This window comes from Caloenas nicobarica, chromosome 25 (assembly GCF_036013445.1).
Source record: "Caloenas nicobarica isolate bCalNic1 chromosome 25, bCalNic1.hap1, whole genome shotgun sequence".
Classification (NCBI taxonomy): domain Eukaryota; kingdom Metazoa; phylum Chordata; class Aves; order Columbiformes; family Columbidae; genus Caloenas; species Caloenas nicobarica.
The window spans coordinates 1700460-1718314 of NC_088269.1; the positions used below are offsets into that span (position 1 = coordinate 1700460).

At 65.0% G+C, this 17855-nt stretch overlaps 2 protein-coding genes across 2 annotated transcripts; one reads left to right on the forward strand and one right to left on the reverse strand.

Annotated features, from left to right (window-relative positions):
* Positions 1-1126: 1126 nt before the first annotated feature.
* Positions 1127-8783, forward strand: POLD2 (DNA polymerase delta 2, accessory subunit). The gene is made up of 11 exons (XM_065651526.1): positions 1127-1207; positions 1796-2049; positions 5572-5693; positions 6631-6754; positions 6825-6939; positions 7031-7229; positions 7324-7404; positions 7826-7983; positions 8100-8227; positions 8315-8416; positions 8494-8783. The coding sequence occupies exons 2-11, from the start codon at positions 1830-1832 to the stop codon at positions 8649-8651; spliced, it is 1407 nt and encodes a 468-aa protein (XP_065507598.1). The 5' UTR covers positions 1127-1207; positions 1796-1829; the 3' UTR covers positions 8652-8783.
* AEBP1 (AE binding protein 1) lies at positions 8733-17458 on the reverse strand. The gene is made up of 21 exons (XM_065651524.1): positions 17207-17458; positions 16661-17107; positions 16362-16424; positions 15665-15736; positions 15478-15564; positions 14700-14798; positions 14455-14541; positions 13734-13814; positions 13581-13655; positions 13384-13493; positions 13156-13298; positions 12984-13068; positions 12750-12894; positions 12569-12657; positions 11987-12110; positions 11719-11915; positions 10760-10939; positions 10346-10688; positions 9994-10133; positions 9808-9907; positions 8733-9731 (listed from the first exon to the last, which is right to left on the reverse strand). Exons 1-21 carry the CDS (start codon positions 17436-17438, stop codon positions 9181-9183), a joined length of 3450 nt encoding a protein of 1149 aa, XP_065507596.1. The 5' UTR covers positions 17439-17458; the 3' UTR covers positions 8733-9180.
* Between the last annotated feature and the right edge of the window lie 397 nt (positions 17459-17855).

Consider the following 17855-nt stretch of genomic DNA (forward strand, 5'->3'; position numbering starts at 1 on the left):
CACACGGTGACCCCCCTGGGGCACAGGAGTGTCACAGCTCGGCCCCGTTCCCGAGGAAAATACTGTCACCCTGTCTTGGTGACACCTGGGGGACCCGGATCTGCCCCCCGATTTATCTCGGGGTGATAAGGGGGGATAAAATTTGGGGATCCACAGCCCAGGGCTGCAGGGGGAGGGTAAGTGTGGCTGGGGACCCCCCAGGAGCCAGAAATGGGGACAGCCCGGTGGGGAGGGGGGGCTGGGGACACCGTGGGGTGTTGGGGCACCCGAGGGGTTTGGATTCTGCGGAAGGTTTGGGGCACCCGGGGGGGGTTGGGGATCCCCAGGGGCTCCGGGAACTCCCCCGGGGTCACCCCCGGGTGTTGGGGGCACCCTTGGGGTCCAGGTCACCCCAAGGGATGGGGCTGTGCTCTGATTGGCTGCAGCCAGCAGGATTCTCCGTGCTCTGATTGGCTGCGGCCAGCAGCAGCACTGCGCTCATTGGCCCTGGCCAGCAACTGATTCCCTGCACTCTGATTGGTTGCCACGGGAAAGACATCCTTGAGTTCTGATTGGTGGCAGCCCTCAGCTGCCAGGAGTCTCCCTGTTCCCATTGGCCAGGGCCAAACAAAAGAGATTCCCTGGGCTCTGATTGGCTGAGACCGAAAAAAAGGGATTCCCTGCACCCTGATTGGTTGGGACAAAAAAAAAAAAGGGGGGGGGGGGGGGGGGGAGATTCCCTGCATTCTGATTGGCTGTTACAAAAAGAGTAGGGGGGCTCCTTGTGCTCTGATTGGCTGGGACCAATATAAAAGGGAATTCTTTGCGTTCTGATTGGCCAGGGCCAAACAAAGGGGATTCCCTGCTCTCTGATTGGTTGGGGCTAAAAAAAAAAAAAAAAAAAAAAAAAAAGGGGATTCCCTGCGCTCTGATTGGCTGAGGCTGTCCCGGGGCGGGTCCCGGTGGCCCCAGGGTCGGTCACGTGCCCCCTGTTCCCCCCCGCCCGCTCCGGGGTCCCGGGTGTTCCCGCCCCGCCCCCGTTTCCAGGGTAACGGCCCCGCGCAGCCGCCACAGCTATTGCCATGGCGACGCGCCGCGTAAACGTCACTTCCGCTCCGCGGCCACGGGACTTCCGGGCTTTGCGGCGTTCGCGCCTTTTCCTTCCCCACCCCCCCGCTCCGCAAATGTCGGGTCCGCGGTGCCCCCCCGACCTCTGACCTCTGACCCCGTACGTGACCCGCCGTCTGGGGGGGCGGCTGAGAACGGGGGGACCGGGGGGGCTCCGGGGGGCTGGTGCCTTTTGGGGGGATCTGAGGGGCCCTGGCCCGGGGGGCACCCGGGGGGGCTGGTTCGGGGGGTCCTGGTGCCCCAGGGCGGGTCTTGGGCCGGGGTGTTTTGGGGGGGGTGTCCTAGTGGGGGTTCCTGGTGTTTGTGTGGGTCCGAGCGCTCGGGGGGTGCCAGGGTTGTGTTTAGGGGTGTCCGGGGGGGCTGTGCCGGGGGGCTCTGGGGGCCCGTGCAGGCTCTCGGTGCATTTTGGGGGGTCCCGGGGCGGCCTGGTGCCCAGGGTGGGTTTTGGGGGGAGTTCGTGTTGTGATGCTGGGGTGCAGTTTGGGAGGGTGGGGCGGGTCCTGTGGTTTTGGGGGCACTACGATGAGTTTGGGGTGCCCTGGCGTTGGATGGGGGTGTGGGGTTTAGGGGGCTTAGACCGAGGTCTGGCGTGTGTTTTGGGGGGGCTCACGGTGTCTCAGGGTGGCGGGTGTGCTCAGCACCGTGCCTCGATTTACCACAATCCCTAATCTTTCCATTTTCTCCCCAGCCCGACCGTCGCATCCTCCCGCGTCCCCCCCGCCATGTTCTGGGAGCAGGCGGCCCCCACGGCGCAGGCCCTGCTGGCCCCCCCGGCCGCCCAGCCCTGCACCTTCGCGCGGGTGCCGCTGTCGGCGTACGACGACTGTTCCCAGCCCTTCAGCCTGGGCGAGCGCAGCTTCGGCCGCCAGTACGCACACGTGTACGCGGCGCGGCTGATGGGGATGCGGCCCAGCCTGGAGCAGCGGGCGCGGGAGAAGTGGGGTGAGTGGTGGAGTCGGCGTTTTGGGTGGAAAAGGCCCTCGGGAGCGAGTGCAACCATAACCCACCCCCGGCACTGCCCCCTGTCCCTGAGAACCTCATGTCCGTCTGTCCAACCCCTCCAGGGATGGTGACTCCAGCACTGCCCTGGGCAGCCTGTTCCAATGCCCCACAGCCCTTTGGGGAAGAAATTGTTCCCCAGATCCAACCTCAGCCTCCCCTGGCGCAACTTGAGGCCGTTTCCTCTGGTCCTGGCGCTTGTTCCTGGGGAGCAGAGCCCGACCCCCCCTGGCTCCAAGCTCCTTTCAGGCAGGTCAGAGATCAGAAGGTCTCCCCTCAGCTCCTGTTCTCCAGCTGAACCCCCAGCTCCCTCAGCCGCTCCCATCACACTTGTGCTCCAGCCCCTCACCAGCTCCGTTCCCTTCTCTCAACTCGCTCCAGCACCTCAAGGCCTTTCATGAGGTGATCCCACCACCCCTGGGGCCACCGTTCTGTTGTTTCCAAGTGATTTGGGTGCCCCTGGGGCCGCTATTTTGAGCCCTGAGGTGATTTTGGTGCCACCATTTTGAGCCCTGAGGTGATTTTGGTGCTGCCATCTTGAGCCCTGAGCTGAGGGGCCCAGAACTGCCCCCAGGATTCGAGGTTTTTCCTCCCCAGAGCCCAGCACAGGACGGTCACTGCCCTGGGCCTGCTGGCCACACCAGTGCTGGTCCCAGCCAGGATGCTGGTGGCCTCTTGGCCACCTGGGCTCCTGTTCAGCCACAGTCAGTTTGGGGAACAACCTCCCGTTTTGGGGAAGGGGCCAAAGCTGCGCAGCCGACACGGCGCCCACTGGAAGCTCTTTGGTCATTTTTTAGCAGGTCCCGGCCATCAGTTCCTAAGTTCACACACGAGGGGCCAAGTAACCCAGGGGTGATTTTGGGGGATGTTTTCTCTGCCAACATTTCTAAAATCACCTTTAAACATCAACTGTGCAGGGAAACCCTTTTTATTTTGCTCCCCGTGCTGGGTCGAAGCTCCCGCTCGCCGCCGGCAGCACCAGGTTTGTCGGGCCAGGGGCTGTTTCCTCGCCTGGGGGGCGCGTTAGCGGTTGAGGCTGCGATCCCGACACTAAAGAGTTTCCATCCGAAGCTGTAGCGGTGCTGACGAAGCGCAGCAGCTCAGCTCTCTGCCCGGCCTCGGCACGTGGCTGCCCCTGGCGCGGTAAAAGCCAAATTTCCCCTTCTCAGCCCAGCCAGGCTTTCGCCTTTGCCCATCTATGGAGGTTTTTGGGCTGGATCTGTGTTTTTCTCTCTCCCGACCCCGTGGGCTGTGCTGAGCCGAGGGGAAGCAAAGCCCGCGCCGGGCTCGTTCCTTGGCCCTGCGCCGTGAGCCTCAGTTTTGCCGAGGGTGACGGGAGCCGGCGGTTTTATAAAGCTCCACGTCCCTGAGTCACAGGATGGGATGAGATTTCTGGGGTTTGTCTCCCAGTGAGAAACATCCACACGCAAAAATCTGGAGAGAGCAGCCCCCCTCCCCCTAAACACAGACGTTTGGGGGGTTAAAGCCAAGAATAAGAAACTAAAACCGGGTTGTTTTTTTGGAGTCAGAATGTTTGCATTCCTGGGCTGGAGAAAGTCGTGTTTGCAGCTCCGGAGTGTCTGTGATGGCAGCGGGTGCGTCCGCCGCCCGCGGTCACGTTCCACCGGCGTGTGAGGAGCAAAGGGACAGTTTTGAGGGGGGGAAAACAGAAAAATGTCCCCCATGGGCAGGAGGGACGAGCTGGCGAAGGAGCCGGCGCGGTGGGGACGTTCTGGGAGAGGAGCCCGGCAGCTCTGGCAGCGCCAGCCCAGCCGGGGGTGATTTAAACGGAGGGGGAAATAAAATTCCTACGGACACGTAGAGGACGGGGCTGAGGCATCTCTGAGCCCTCGGGGTGTGGTGAGATGTCTCGTGCTCCGGGAGCTGCATTTTATTGCTGTCTGCAAACACTCCCTGGCCAAAAAGCGATGAAGTGCAGGGGCTGCGATGCTGTTCGCACCTCCTGAGAATCCTGTGGGTTCCCTTGGCCTGGATCTCCTTGCGGATCCCTGCCCTGTGCCTTTCGAGGCTCTCCCACCCCAAAGCTGGCGCTGCAGGCAGGGGTTTCCCTCCTGGAGATCCGTTCGGTCCCTGCTCACGCCTGTGCCGGGATCTTCCCAAATGCTCGGCTGGCGATGGGGATCCCAAGTTAGGAGGGATCCTGGGTCCCAGGGGAGATCGCGGGTGAGGATCTGGCCCTGCTCAGACCTGGGGATGGTGACGATCTCTCCCGCCTGTCACATCCGAGCGGGACGTTGGGGTCCCCAATTTCCTGAGGAGCAGCAGCACCAGCCCCAGGGGGGACGATCCCAGCGCCTGCAGCCCCATTCGCGGGCAGAGCGGGACCCGTGGGCCTGGTGGGAGCCCTGACCCCGTCCTGGGGGTGGCTGTGACCTGTGGGTCCCCCAGACCCCGGCGGGTCCCCCAGACCCCGGCGTGACCCAGCTCCCCCCACCGCGGAGGAAATGCCGCAGCGGCGCTGGCTCCGGCGCTGCCCCGGCCCCATCTGGCCAACACATGTGTGTTCGGCTCCTCGGCAAAAAGCGAGCGGCTCCGCAGCGGCTCCTCCACCTCTGGCTGTCCTTGACCTTCAGGGCCTTCCAGCTCGTCCCGGCCAACCTTGGAATCAGAATCACAGAATCACAGGATGGTTTGGGCTGAAGGGCCCTCCCCAGCTCCCCCAGTGCCCCCCCTGCCATGAGCAGGGACATCTGCACCAGCTCAGGTTGCTCAGAGCCCCGTCCAGCCTGGCCTGGGATGTCTCCAGGGATGGTTCATCCACCACCTCTCTGGGCACCCTGAGCCAGGCTCTCACCACCCTCAGGGGCAACGATTTATTGAATTTCTCTTGATGCAGCCTAAGATGCCATTGGCCTTGGGGACTGCAAGTGCACGTGGCTGGGTCGTGTCTGATCTGTCCTCCCCAGTGCCCCCAAGTCCTTTTCTGCAGGGCTGCTCCAACCCCAGCCCATATTGATACCGGGGTTTGCCCAGAACCAGGTTCCAGCCCTTGCACTTAGAATCACAGAATCATTTGAGTTGGAAAAGCCCCTTGAGCTCGTCGAGTCCACCTATAACCCACCCCAGGCACTGCCCCATGTCCCCGAGAACCTCATGTCCGTCTGTCCAACCCCTCCAGGGATGGTGACTCCAGCACTGCCCTGGGCAGCCTGTTCCAATGCCCCACAGCCCTTTGGGGAAGAAATTGTTCCCCAGATCCAACCTCAACCTCCCCTGGTGCAACTTGAGGCCGTTTCCTCTGGTCCTGGCACTTGTTCCTGGGGAGCAGAGCTCGACCCCCCCTGGCTCCAAGCTCTTTTCAGGCAGTTGTAGAACCTCATTCTAGATAGAATGTCATTGATTAAGATATCGATTAGTATCAGTAGATATTAACTAGCACAAGCCCGGCGCCTCGCCTGCCCCCGCAGGCATCCCCGAGGTGCTGAGCCGCGTTTGTCCCCGCAGGGCAGGACATGCCGGTGCGGAAGCTCTGCGAGCTGCAGGCGGGCGAGAGGTGCTGCGTGGTGGGGACGCTCTTCAAGGCGATGCAGCTCCAGCCGTCCATCCTGCAGGAGATCAGCGAGGAGGTAACGCCAGGAATGGTCCCCTTCCCCATTTCCTCTGGTCCTGGCGCTTGTTCCTGGGGAGCAGAGCCCGACCCCCCCTGGCTCCAAGCTCCTTTCAGGCAGGTCAGAGATCAGAAGGTCTCCCCTCAGCTCCTGTTCTTCAGGCTGACCAGTTTAATCCCAGTGGGGCTGGGAGAGCAAAGCCCCTTTCCTGCTGCAGGGGGGAGGATGAGGGGTTGTCCGGGGCAGCTCTGCTGTCCCCGTGCTGTCCCGGGGCCCGTCCACTCCCCACCAGCTCCTGGAGAGCACGTTGGGAAGTTTGGAGCCGTCTTGTCACGGCACAAGGGTTCAAAGTCAGCGGAGCGCTGGCCTGGCCGGTGATCGCAAACACGTGTCCCGAAGCGAAGCCAGAGCCTGGCTGAGCCGCTTCCCCCTCGGCTGGGGAACTGCGCTGGTGTTCGCTTTGCCAGGACGCTGCGGGGAAACGTTAAGTGAAACCAGCTCGGCCGAGTGGTGAGCATCTGGTGAGAGCTGCTGGGGCCTCCAAAGTGTCCCCTTCACAGCGGCAGCGCAGAATCACAGAATCGTTTTGGTTGGAAAAGCCCCTCAAGCTCATCGAGTCCAACCATAACCCACCCCTGGCACTGCCCCGTGTCCCTGAGAACCTCATGTCCGTCTGTCCAACCCCTCCAGGGATGGTGACTCCAGCACTGCCCTGGGCAGCCTGTTCCAATGCCCCACAGCCCTTTGGGGAAGAAATTGTTCCCCAGATCCAACCTCAACCTCCCCTGGCGCAACTTGAGGCCGTTTCCTCTGGTCCTGGCACTTGTTCCTGGGGAGCAGAGCCCGACACTCTCACCAGGAGATGACAGGAGTGGGGGGTTTGTTGGGGGGTGAAGGGACCTTGGGGGCAGCTCAGCCTCACTGTGCCCATCACATCCCACCCTGTCCCCGCCAGCACAACCTGGAGCCTCAGCCCCCCCTGTCCAAGTACATCCACCCCTCGGACGAGCTGATCCTGGAGGACGAGCTGCAGCGGATCAAGCTGGAAGGAGCCATCGAGGTGCAGCGGCTGGTGACAGGTAGGGGACAACGGTGGGAGCCACCCGGCAGGCGCTGGCCGGGGATGTCACCGCCCGCTCTGTGCCATAGGGACCATCTTTGCCGTGTATGGCTGCGAGCAAGACGATGGCAAGTTCCTGGTGGAGGATCACTGCTTCGCCAACCTGCCGCCGCCGCTGCCCTGGAACGGCCCCAGCGCGGACCGGTGAGTCTTGTCACCGCGTCCCCAAGCCCTGGGGGTCGTGTGTCCTTTGTCCCAAGGGAAGTCACGGCCGGGGACTCGTCTCTCTGTGCAGGTTCGTGCTGCTGGTGTCGGGGCTGGGGCTGGGCAGCGGCAGCGGCGAGTCCCTGCTGGGCACCCAGCTGCTGGTGGACGTGGTGACGGGGCAGCTGGGTGCCGAGGGCGGGCAGAGCTGCGCCGCCAACATCTCCCGCGTCGTCCTGGCAGGGAACCTGCTGAGCCAGAACACCCAGAGCCGGGACACCATCAACAAGGTACCACGGGGCCGGGGGCTGTGGCCAGGGCTGGGCTCGCTGGGGTTTGGAGGGGACACGGGGACATTCCCTCACTGCCTCCCCACCGATCCAGGCCAAGTACTTGACCAAGAAGACGCAGGCGGCGAGCGTGGAGGCCGTGAAGATGCTGGATGAGATCCTGCTGCAGCTTTGTGTGAGTGCTTAGAGCGGGACGGGCTTGGCCGGGGAGTTGGGGACGTTCTGGGAGAGAAACTGGCTCCCACGCTGGGGAGGCAACACTGCCAGCGCCCGGGGGGGTTTACATTAGAAATGGGGAACAATTTCTTCCCCAAAGGGCTGTCGGGCATTGGAACAGGCTGCCCAGGGCAGTGCTGGAGTCACCATCCCTGGAGGGGTTGGACAGACGGACATGAGGTTCTCAGGGACACAGGCAGTGCCAGGGGTGGGTTATGGTTGGACTCGGTGATCTTGAGAGGCTTTTCCAACCAAAACGATTCTCTGTGGTGACACCAAGCGCGGCAGAGCCAGCAGTGAGCTCCAGCCAGGGCTTTGCTCCGTGCCCCATGTAAGGCCGGGGGGTTTGGCCGCCCCGGTGACCCCTGCACTGCCCGCAGACCTCTGTGCCCGTGGACGTGATGCCCGGCGAGTTCGACCCCACCAACTACACGCTGCCGCAGCAGCCGCTGCACCGCTGCATGCTGCCCCTGGCCAGCGCCTACGCCACGCTGCACCTTGTCACCAACCCCTACCAGGCCGACATCGATGGTGTCAGGTAACAAACCCTCATGTATCACCAGCTCGGTGACAATTGCTGCCGGCGCGGGGTCATGGGGCAAATCATGGCAAGTACAGGTGTCTGAATCTCTCCTTTCTTCCTCAAAAATGTAGGTTTTTGGGGACATCAGGGCAAAATATTAGCGATATATTCAAATACAGCAGCATGGATGACTACCTGGAGATCCTGGAGTGGACGCTGCGGGCAGGACACATCAGCCCCACGGCCCCCGACACGCTGGGTAAGGCAGGGGCCGCCGAGGCGGGGGGCGTTTGCCCCAAAAAGGGGTGCGGGTGCCGGTTCCCCTCCTCATTTCTGTCCCTCCCAGGCTGTTACCCCTTTTACAAATCGGACCCTTTCATCCTCACTGCCTGCCCTCACGTCTACTTCTGTGGAAATGCTCCCCGTTTCCAGTCCAAGCTGCTCCAAGGTGGGTCCCGCAGCCCGTGACACCCCCCAATCCTTGCTGGGGGTGTCACCGGGGGGCTCACCCGCCTGTCCTTGCAGGGGACGAGGGGCAGCGGGTGCTGCTGGTGACGGTGCCGGCGTTCAGCGCCACGCAGACCGCCTGCCTGGTCAACCTGCGCAACCTCAGCTGCCAACCCATCAGCTTCTCTGGCTTCGGGGCCGAGGATGATGACGGGGACATGGAGGTCGGGCACTGAGCAGGACTCTATAAACCTTTGTGTCACCCCCGGGGGGGCTGGCACGGACCTGCCAGGGCACGGGAGAGATGAGATGCTCGTACCAATATAACTTGATTTATTTGTGTAATAAAAAAAACTGTGTGGAGGGGAGAGGGGCTGTGCCTCCCTCCGTACGGGCCCTGCCCTGGAGAGCGGGGCCACCCCTGACACCCCTGCGGGGACGGGGACGGGGACAGGGCTGGGTCCTGCTTCCCCCTGTCCCTTGCCAGGCTCCCCCTCCCACGGGACGGGGCAGCACGTCCTTTCAGGGGGACACTCGGCAGCCACCCAGGGGGACCCTTGGCAGCCGCCCAACCCTCAGGGTGTCGGCGTGGGGTGCCCTGCAGTGCTGGGGTGCAGTGTGGGTGGGGGGCTGGAGCCCCCCCGGCCCAGAGCGGGGCTCCGGGGAGCCTTTGGAAGCAGATGCTGGAACCTGCAGCGGGCGAAACAAAACCATCCGCGAGCATCTGGCCGTGGCTGGCAGCAGGAGCGAGGGGACGAGCGTCCCCTAGTCCCCAAAGTTCACGGTGTAGGTCTCGGCTGTGGTGAGCGGCTGTGCCGTCCCCGTCCCCAGCTCCCAAGCCTCTGTCTCCGTCACCAGCTCGGTCACCACCTCCGTTTCGGTCTCCATCTCCCAGGTGCCAGCGGTGGGCGGCTCTTGGCTCCACGGCGCGTAGGTGGTGCTGCTGAAGGTCAAGGGCAGGGCCGTGGTGGGCGGCGGGGCCGTGGGGCCGCTGGCGGCCGTGGTGCTGTTGAGCCGCCGCAGCCGCATCTGCTGCCGCAGCCGCATGCGGTGCCGCAGCCTCATCCGCAGCCGCATCCGTTCGCGCGGCGTCATGGGGCGGCCGGGGACGACGCGGCGGATGGGCCGGTTGCCGTTCATGGCCATGATCTCCCGGATGCGCTTCCAGTTGGAGCGGGAGAGGACGAAGTTGCACTGGGTGGCCCCGATGTCATAGAACACGCTGCAGGTCTTGACGCTGGGGTTGTAGCCCTCGGCCCGCGCCGTCACCCGGTACTCGCCAGGGTTCAGGATGCGCCAGTAGTCCCCGCCGCTGGCTGCGGGCGGGAAGGGGGTGAAGGAGGCGGCACACGCTGCCTGTGCCACCCTGCCCGTGCCCTGCCTGCACCCTACCTGTCTGCACGTTGTGGTTGATGCCTCCCACCACGATGGTGGCGTTGGCGATGGGTTCTCCCTGCTGGTCCGTCACCAAGCCCTTGATTCCGCGATGGACCTGCCGAAGGAGAAGGGGACAAAAAGGGTCACAAGCAGCTGCCTGCGCCCTGCCCGCGCCCTGCCCGCGCCCTGCCCGCACCCCACCTGCTCCATGAAGGTGAGCAGCGACTCCTTGTTGTTCTCCCACTCCTGCTGCAGTTCACTCTCATGGGGGAACTTGTCGCAGCCCAGGAACACGGAGAGCTCCAGGCAGTTGGTGTGCAGGTAGCTGAAGTCATTCAGACCTGCAGGACAGACGGCCAAAGCGCCCACCCAGCTGCTCGCTCGCACCTTTGGGTGCTGGAGGGAGCGTGGGCTGGACAGACTGACACTGTACAGTGTTCAGACACATGGGACAAACAGCCAAGTGCCCACCCAGCTGCTCGCTCGCACCTTTGGGTGCTGGAGGGAGCACAGGACGGACAGACCAACGCTGCACGGCGCCGCCCCCACTTACTGCCAGCCCGCGGGTGCCACTTGGCCCCCTGCACGATGCCCATGGCGTTGGTGACATCCTGCGTGTGGCAGCCCCCGCGGAAGGTCTCGGTCATGGTGAGGTGGGCCGAGGCGTAGGAGATGGCGAGCCAGCGGAAGACGGCGTGGTCGGGTGTCTCCTGCACCTCGGGGTTGTCGTCCTCGTAGTCGTCGTGCGGTGCCACGCGCGGGGTGGCCGTGGCGCTGGGCGGCCGTGCCGTGTCGAAGGGGAAGGACACCAGCTTCTCCCCGCCCTGCAGGTTGGCTCCCAGCACGAACGGGTTCTTCTCCATCCACGCCACGACGGCCCGTGTCTCCACCGCCACCTGCGTGGTGCCACGGCAGCGTGAGCCACCACGTCCCCACGGCCGCCCCCGTGCCGCGTCCCGCGCCTCACCGCAGCGTCCTCGGCCAAGTAGTGCTCGGGGATGGGGATGTGGTGGTTGGGGAACTTGTGTGGCACCAGGCGCCGCTCCTCGGCCGCCCACAGCGCCGAGGCCAGGTCAGGGAAGTTCTCGAAGAGGTCGTAGCCCTCCTCCGTCCAGTGGCCCAGCGCCCAGTTGCCCAGCTCAGAGCCCTGCGGGAGCCCGGGGGCAGCGGTGAGATGGGGGAGGTGTCCCGACCCCCACCCCTCCCACCCCATCTCACGCCACCACCCCCATGCCCCATCCCATCTCCTGCTCCACCACCTCATCCCACCACCCAGTCACCCCATTCCTCCTCTGCTGCCCCATCCCGCTGCCCCAATGTCCCATCCCACCACCCTGTCCCACCACCCCATCCCACTGGCCCAATATCCCATCCCATCATTCCATCCCACTGCCCCACCATTCCATCCCACCCCACAACCTCATCCCACCACTCCATCCCACCCCATCCCACCATTCCATCCCACCATTTCATCCCACAATCCCACCATCCCATCCCACTGCCCAGCCACCCCATCCCACCACACCACCATTCCATCCCATGGCCTCCCCATCCCATCCCACCACCCCATCCCACTGTTCCACCACTGCATGCCACCATCCCACCCCACGATCCCACCATCCCATTCCATCATCCCACCCCATTCCATCATCCCATCCCATTCCATCATCCCATCCCACTGTCCCACCATCCCATCCCATTCCATTCCATCATCCCATTCCATCCCATCCCATTCCATCATCCCATCCCACTGTCCTATCCCATCCCACCATCCCATCCCACTATCCCACCATCCCATCCTGCTGTCCCACCATCCCACCGTCTCATCATCCCACCATCCCATCCCATTCCATCCCACCATCCCATCCCACCATCCCATCATGCCCCTGTCCTGTCCCATCCCGCCACCCCCTCCCCGCCCCGCACCGCCTCTCTCGCCAGCTCGTATCCGTCGGGGTTGAGGGACGGGACGAGGTGGATGCGGGTGTCGGTGACCAGGCTGCGCACGCGGGGGTTGCCGTCCCGGTACTCCCGGCACAGGAACTGCATGAGCAGCAGCAGCAGCTCCCGGCCCAGCGCCTCGTTGCCGTGCAGCCCGGCCGTGTACCGGAACTCAGGCTCTCCTGCGGGCAGGGGGTCAGGGTGCTGCCCGCACCCCCGCCTGCGCGGGGTCCCCCCGGTGTCCCCAACTCACCCGTCTCGTGCTCGCCGGGGTTGTCGGAGATCTCCATAGCATAGAGCTTCAGCCCCCGCGAGCTCTTGCCGATGTTGTAGATGCGGGTGATGGTGGGACACTCCTCGTTCACCACCTTCATCAGCTGCGGGGACACGGCGCGGGTCGGGGCTGAGCCCACCCCATGGAAGGTCCCGCCCCACCGAGGGTCCCACCCTATGGAGGATTCCACCCTGTGGAGGATCCTATCCCATGGCGCATACCACCCCATGGAGAAGTCCACCCCATGGAGGAGCCCACTCCATGAAGGGTCCCACCCCACGCAGGATCCCACCCTACAGAGGGTCCCACCCCAAGGAGGATTCCACCCCATGGAGGATCCCACCCCATGGCGGGTCCCGTCATCTAGAGGGTCCCATCCTGTGGAGGATCCCATACTATGAAGGATCCCACTCCACAGGGGGTCCCACCCTATGGCAGATCCCACCCCAGAGAGGGTCCCACCCCATGAAGTATCCCACCCCATGGAGGATCCCACCCCACCGTGGATTCTGCCCCGCGCAGGATCCCACCCCCCAGCAGATCCCACCTGACAGTGCTCACCTGCCTCATGTCCTTGTAGGAGTGGTGCCGAAAGTCCAGGTTGTCACTAGATGTCACCTCATTCTGCTGGGTGTAGTAGCTGCTGATGGCTGCAGAGGGCACAAGGGACACCGCGGCGGGGGCTGCAGAGATGGCACCACCTGCCGTGACCCCCCAGCCGCTGTTTGGGGGTGTCCCTTACCGGAGAGGGGACAGCCCAGCACCTCGAGGCGCAGGCAGAGGCTCCCGTTCCACGTCCGGGGGTAGACGCGGATGTACCGGGCGACCACGGGCTCGGGGAACTCGCTCAGCACCGGCGTGTCCTTGTCCACATTGCCATAAAACGTCTGCCGAGGGGGACAAGATGTAGCCAAGGGGGCATGACAAGATCCCCATTGTCCCCGTGTTCCCCCCAGCCCGTTTCGGGGTCCCGCACCATCTCCTCGTAGCCGTTGCTGTACATCACCCAGTTCTGGCTGTCGTTGCTGAAGCCCACGTAGAACCTGGTGACAAAGTCCTCACTGCGGAAGGAAAGGGGGACAGGTTGGGATGGGGTGGTCCCCCCGGCCTGTGTCTCCAAATCCGTCCCCTCCCGCTTGTCCCCATACTGGATCTGGGAGTCACGTCCTTGGGTGATGACGCCCGTGAACTTGGTGGCCCGGCGGGTGTCAACCTCCAGCCAGTGCGCCCGGCTGCTGTCGTCCTCGGCGCACCAAGCCCCGTCGAAGAAATCGTCCTCGTTGGCACCCGCCTGGGGTGGGGACAGAGATGGGGACATCGCGGCGGGGGTCTGGTGGCATTGAGGGGGGCAGGGGGGTTGGGGGGGTGACCGTCACCTGCATGTTGAGGCGGCCGCGCTGGGCGTGCAGCCCGTGGCGCAGCATGGAGGAGGCCAGGAGCTGGTCGTCCTCGATGCGGTGGGACTCCAGGCCGATGGGGGGACATCCTGGGGACAGCGGGGTGGGGCAGGGGCGTTATGAGCATCCCCCCGCAGCGGGGTGCCCGCTGTCACCCCGGGCATGGGGACACTCACTTGTCTTCTCCTCCGGGGGGGCCCATTCATCTTCGTCCGGGTCCCACTTCTTCCCACCTGGTTTTTTGGGTTTTCCTGGAAAAGGGACACGTGAAGTGGGGGACAGAGCTTGCGGGGGGACAGGGCACGGGGACAGCATTGGGTGGCACCCACCTTTGCCATCCTTTCCCTTCTCCTCTGCCCAAGGATCCTCCTCCTCCTCCTCCTTGCTGCCACCGCCCTTCTTGGGCTTCCCTGGGAGGGACAGCAGCTGGTGGGGACGTGTCACCCGCCCAGGGACATGCCACCCACCCCAGGATGTGTCACCCACCTGGGGATGTGCCAGCGACCCTGGGGACATGACAGCCACCCTGGCAACGTGCCACCCACCACGGGGATGTGCCACCAACACTGCAGATGTGCCACCCGGGGATGTGCCACTCATCTCAGGGATGTGTCACCCACCCCAGGGACAGGCCACCCACCCGGGGACATGCCACTGACCCTGGGGACATGCCACCCACCCTGCCGATGTGCCACCCAGCCAAGGGACATGCCACTCACGTTGGGGATGTAACACTGACCTTGGGGATGTAACACCTGCCCTGGGGACATGCCACCATCCCAAGGATGTGCCACCCACCACAGGGAAGTGCCACCAACCCTGGGAATGTGACACTGACCCTGGGGACATGCCATGTGCTCTGGGGACATGCCACCCACCCTGGCAATGTGCCACCCACCTTGGACACGTGCCACTGACCCTGGGGATGTGCCACCTGGGGATGTGCCGCCCACCCCAGGAACATGCCACCCACCACGGGGACGTGCCACCTGCCCTGGGGACATGCCAGCTGCCCTGGGGACATGTCACCTGGCCCTTGCCCCATCTCACCAGGTTTGAGTTTCTCCTCGTCTGTCTCCATCTCCTCCTTCTCCGGGTGTTTCCTGGGCTTTGGGGGGGGCGGCAGCCCGTACGCCACTGTGGGGACAAAGAGGGGGCTGGGACAACCCTCTGGGGACAGGGGAGGGTGGGTGGCACCGCTCGGAGCCCAGCTGGGCACAGGGAGGAGATCCCAGGCAGAGCCCCCCAGGGATGGGGGTCCCAGGCTGCCCCGATCCCCCTGGCTCGTCACTCACGGTCATCGTAGTCAGGTGGCTCGAAGGTGTCCTCGTAGTCCCCTTCGGTCACCGGGACGGGCTGGGGGGGTGGCTGTGGGGGTGGCACCTCCGGCTTCGCTGGGGAGGGAGAAAGGGACAGGATGGGGATGGGGCGGGTGGGGGTGTCCCCATGTCCCTGTGGGGTCCCTATGGGGTCCCCCATGCTTCTGTGGGATCCCAGTGTCCCTATTGGGGTCCCCTGTGTCCCTGCAGGGCCTCCTGTGTCCCCATGAGGTCAGCATGTCCCTGTGGAGTCCCCACGTCCCTATGGGTACCCCCATGTCCCCACAGGATGCCTCTATGTCCTCATGGGATTCCTGTGTCCCCAAGAGATCCCTGTGTCCCTGTGGGGTCCCTCGTACTTCTGTGGGATCCCAGTGTCCCTATGGGGTCCCCATTTCCCTTTAGGGTCCCCAGTGTCCCCATGGAGACAGCATGTCCCTGTTGTATCCCCATGTCACTGTGGGGTCCCAGTGTCCCTACTGGGGTCCCCTGTGTCCCCATGGGGTCAGCATGTCCCTGTGGGGTCCCCCATGTCCCCACAGGATCTCTCTATGTCCCCATGGGATCCCCATGTCCCCAAGAGATCCCCACACCCCTATGGGGTCCCCCGCACCCCTTGTGCTGTCCCCACATCTCTGTGGTGTCCCCACGCCCACCCCTGCTCCAGGCTGCCCCAAAATGACGCTCCCCTGGGTCCCCGAGGCTGGGGACTGTCCCCCCTCCTTGTCCCTTGTCCCCCTGTCACCGCACTGACGTGTCTCCTGGGGCTGGGGCCAGACTCTCTCGGTTTTTTTCCTGCTGGGGGGTTTGCGGGGCTTCTGCTGCCGCCGGATGTACTCGACTGGGGACAGAGAGGGGGTGACAGTGACCTCGGGGGCGCGAGGTGGAGGGGAAGGGGGGGACACACCCTCTGTCCCCAACTGTCCCCCCCAGCACCGTACAGTCCTCGTAGTCCTCCCGCTCCAGCTGCTCGTTGTAGTCCAGGGTCGGTGGCTCCGGCTCCTCGGGGACATCTGCGGGGAGGGGACACGTGGGGCAGGGACACAGCGGGTGGCACTGGGGTGCAGGGAGGTGGCACTGGGGTGCAGGGGAGGTGACACCAGGGTGCAGGGGAGGTGACAGTGGGGAACAGGGGGGTGGTCCTGGGGTGCAGGGAGGTGACGCCAGGGTGCAGGGGAGGTGACATCGGGGTGCAGGGGGTGGCGCTGGGGAACAGGGGAGTGGCACTGGGGTGCAGCGATGTGGCACTTGGGGATAGGGAGGCGGCCTCAAGGTGCCAGAAGGTGACACTGGGGCTCAGAGAGGTGACCCCAAGGTGCAGAGAGCTGTCACCAGGGTGCATGGAGGTGACACTGGGACTCAGGGAGGCGGCCCTGGGGCACAGGGAGGTGACACTGGGGTGCAGGGGGGTGGCACCTGGGGATAGAGAGGTGGCCCCAAGATGCCAGGAGGTGACACTGGCACTCAGGGAGGTGGCATTTGAGAGGAGGAAGGTGACATCGGGGTGCAGGAAGGTGACATTTGGGAACAGGGAGGTGGCTCTGGGGCACAAGGAGGTGGGTGCAGGCACAGGGAGGTGTTGGGGACAGGCAGGTGGCCGCAGGGACGGGGAGGTGGCGGCAGGGGCAGGACACTCACCAGGCTCCGGCTCGGGGCTCCAATCCTCCCGTCCCTGCTCCCAGGGCTCCTTTGGTGGCTCCCCTGGGGACAGTGACACAGAGAGGGGCTGGCGGTGCCCCCTGCCCCCCCAGCCAAAAGAAACCCCCCTCGAGGAGGAAGGCTGGGGGCGACAAGGGGGGTGACCCCGGTGGGGACCCACATGGGGGACGAAGCCCAGCCAGCCATGGGGTGCCACCAGGGACAGGAGGTGACACGGTGATGTGACAATTCCCCCCCTAAACCCGGCTGGTGGTGACTTACGGGCCCCAAAAACTCACCTCGGCCACCTCCATCCTCCTCCTCCTCGTAGGACGGAGGCAGCTCCGGGAACTGGGGTGTCCCCACGTCGTCCTCGCCCCGTGGGGGCTGTGGGGTGCCGGGGGGCTCCGGGGGGACGGTCGGTGGCTCTGGTGGCTTCTTACCAGACGGCTTTTTGGTGGCCTTGGGTGGCTTCTCCTTGGGCTTTTTGGAGCCTTTCGAAGGTTTATCGGCGCCTTTTGGAGCTTTTTCAGAGCCTTTCGGGGCTTTTTCGGAGCCTTTCGGTGGCTTTTCCTTGGGCTTCTTGGGGGACTTGTCCTTGCCCCTGTCCCTGTCCCTGTCCCTGTCCTTGTCCTTGTCCTTCTTAGCGCCTCGGGGTCTCTCTTTGGGCTTTTTGGTGGGTTTGGGACCTTTTTCCTTCTTCCCTTTTTTGGGTTTTTCAGGCTCCAACAGCCGCCCCGGGGAGCCTGGGGGGACGAGGCGGGGGGATCAGCCGCCCCGCCGGCCTGGGGGGGTCCCCACCTCCCTCTGCCCGCCCCGGGACAGCCCCGGTGCCGCCCGCTCACCGGTGCCGGTGCCGGTTCCCAGCTCGGTGATGAAGCCCAAGTCGGTGCCATCCCCGTCGCTGTCCCCGTCGCCGTCCCCTCCCTCCCGGGGCCCGAGGAACCCGCGCAGAAACTCTTCGATCTCGGCGTCGGTGAGCGCGGGGGTCGCGGCGGCGGCCCCGGGAGCGGCCCCGGGCGGCAGCAGCGGCAGCAGCGCGGCCGCCAGCAGGAGGCAGGAGCGGGGCGGCCCCATCGCACCGGCCCCGGGCCCGGAACCGACAGCCCGGCCGGGATGCGGGGGGCGGGAGGGACGGGCTGGGGGCGGGGGCAGGAGGCGGGGGCGGCACCGAGCGGCGGAGGGGCCGGGGGCACCGGGAATGCACCGGGAACGCCCACGGCACCGGTACCGGCGGCGGGGCTGCGCAGAGCGGGACCGGCAGCGGCACTGCACGGCGCTGCACCGGGAGCGGCACCGGCGCTGCACCGGGAGCGGCACCGGCACTGCACGGCGCTGCACCGGGACCGGCACCGGCGCTGCACCGGGAGCGGCACCGGCACTGCACGGCGCTGCACCGGGACCGGCACCGGCGCTGCACCGGGAGCGGCACCGGCACTGCACGGCGCTGCACCGGGAGCGGCACCGGCACTGCACCGGGAGCGGCACCGCCCG

Bases quoted from the DNA above. Each gene is read 5' to 3' on its own strand.
- AEBP1 (XM_065651524.1), bottom strand. From the start codon at position 17,438: ATGGGGCCGCCCCGCTCCTGCCTCCTGCTGGCGGCCGCGCTGCTGCCG. The intron at 12,658-12,749 runs GTAAGGGACACC...TGCCCTCTGCAG, and splicing joins GCTGGGCTGTCCCCTCTCCG to CCATCAGCAGCTACTACACC. The intron at 10,134-10,345 runs GTAAGTGGGGGC...TCTGTCCTGCAG, and splicing joins GTGGCACCCGCGGGCTGGCA to GTCTGAATGACTTCAGCTAC.
- POLD2 (XM_065651526.1), top strand. From the start codon at position 1,830: ATGTTCTGGGAGCAGGCGGCCCCCACGGCGCAGGCCCTGCTGGCCCCC. The intron at 7,405-7,825 runs GTGAGTGCTTAG...CACTGCCCGCAG, and splicing joins AGATCCTGCTGCAGCTTTGT to ACCTCTGTGCCCGTGGACGT. The intron at 7,984-8,099 runs GTAACAAACCCT...TCAAAAATGTAG, and splicing joins GCCGACATCGATGGTGTCAG to GTTTTTGGGGACATCAGGGC.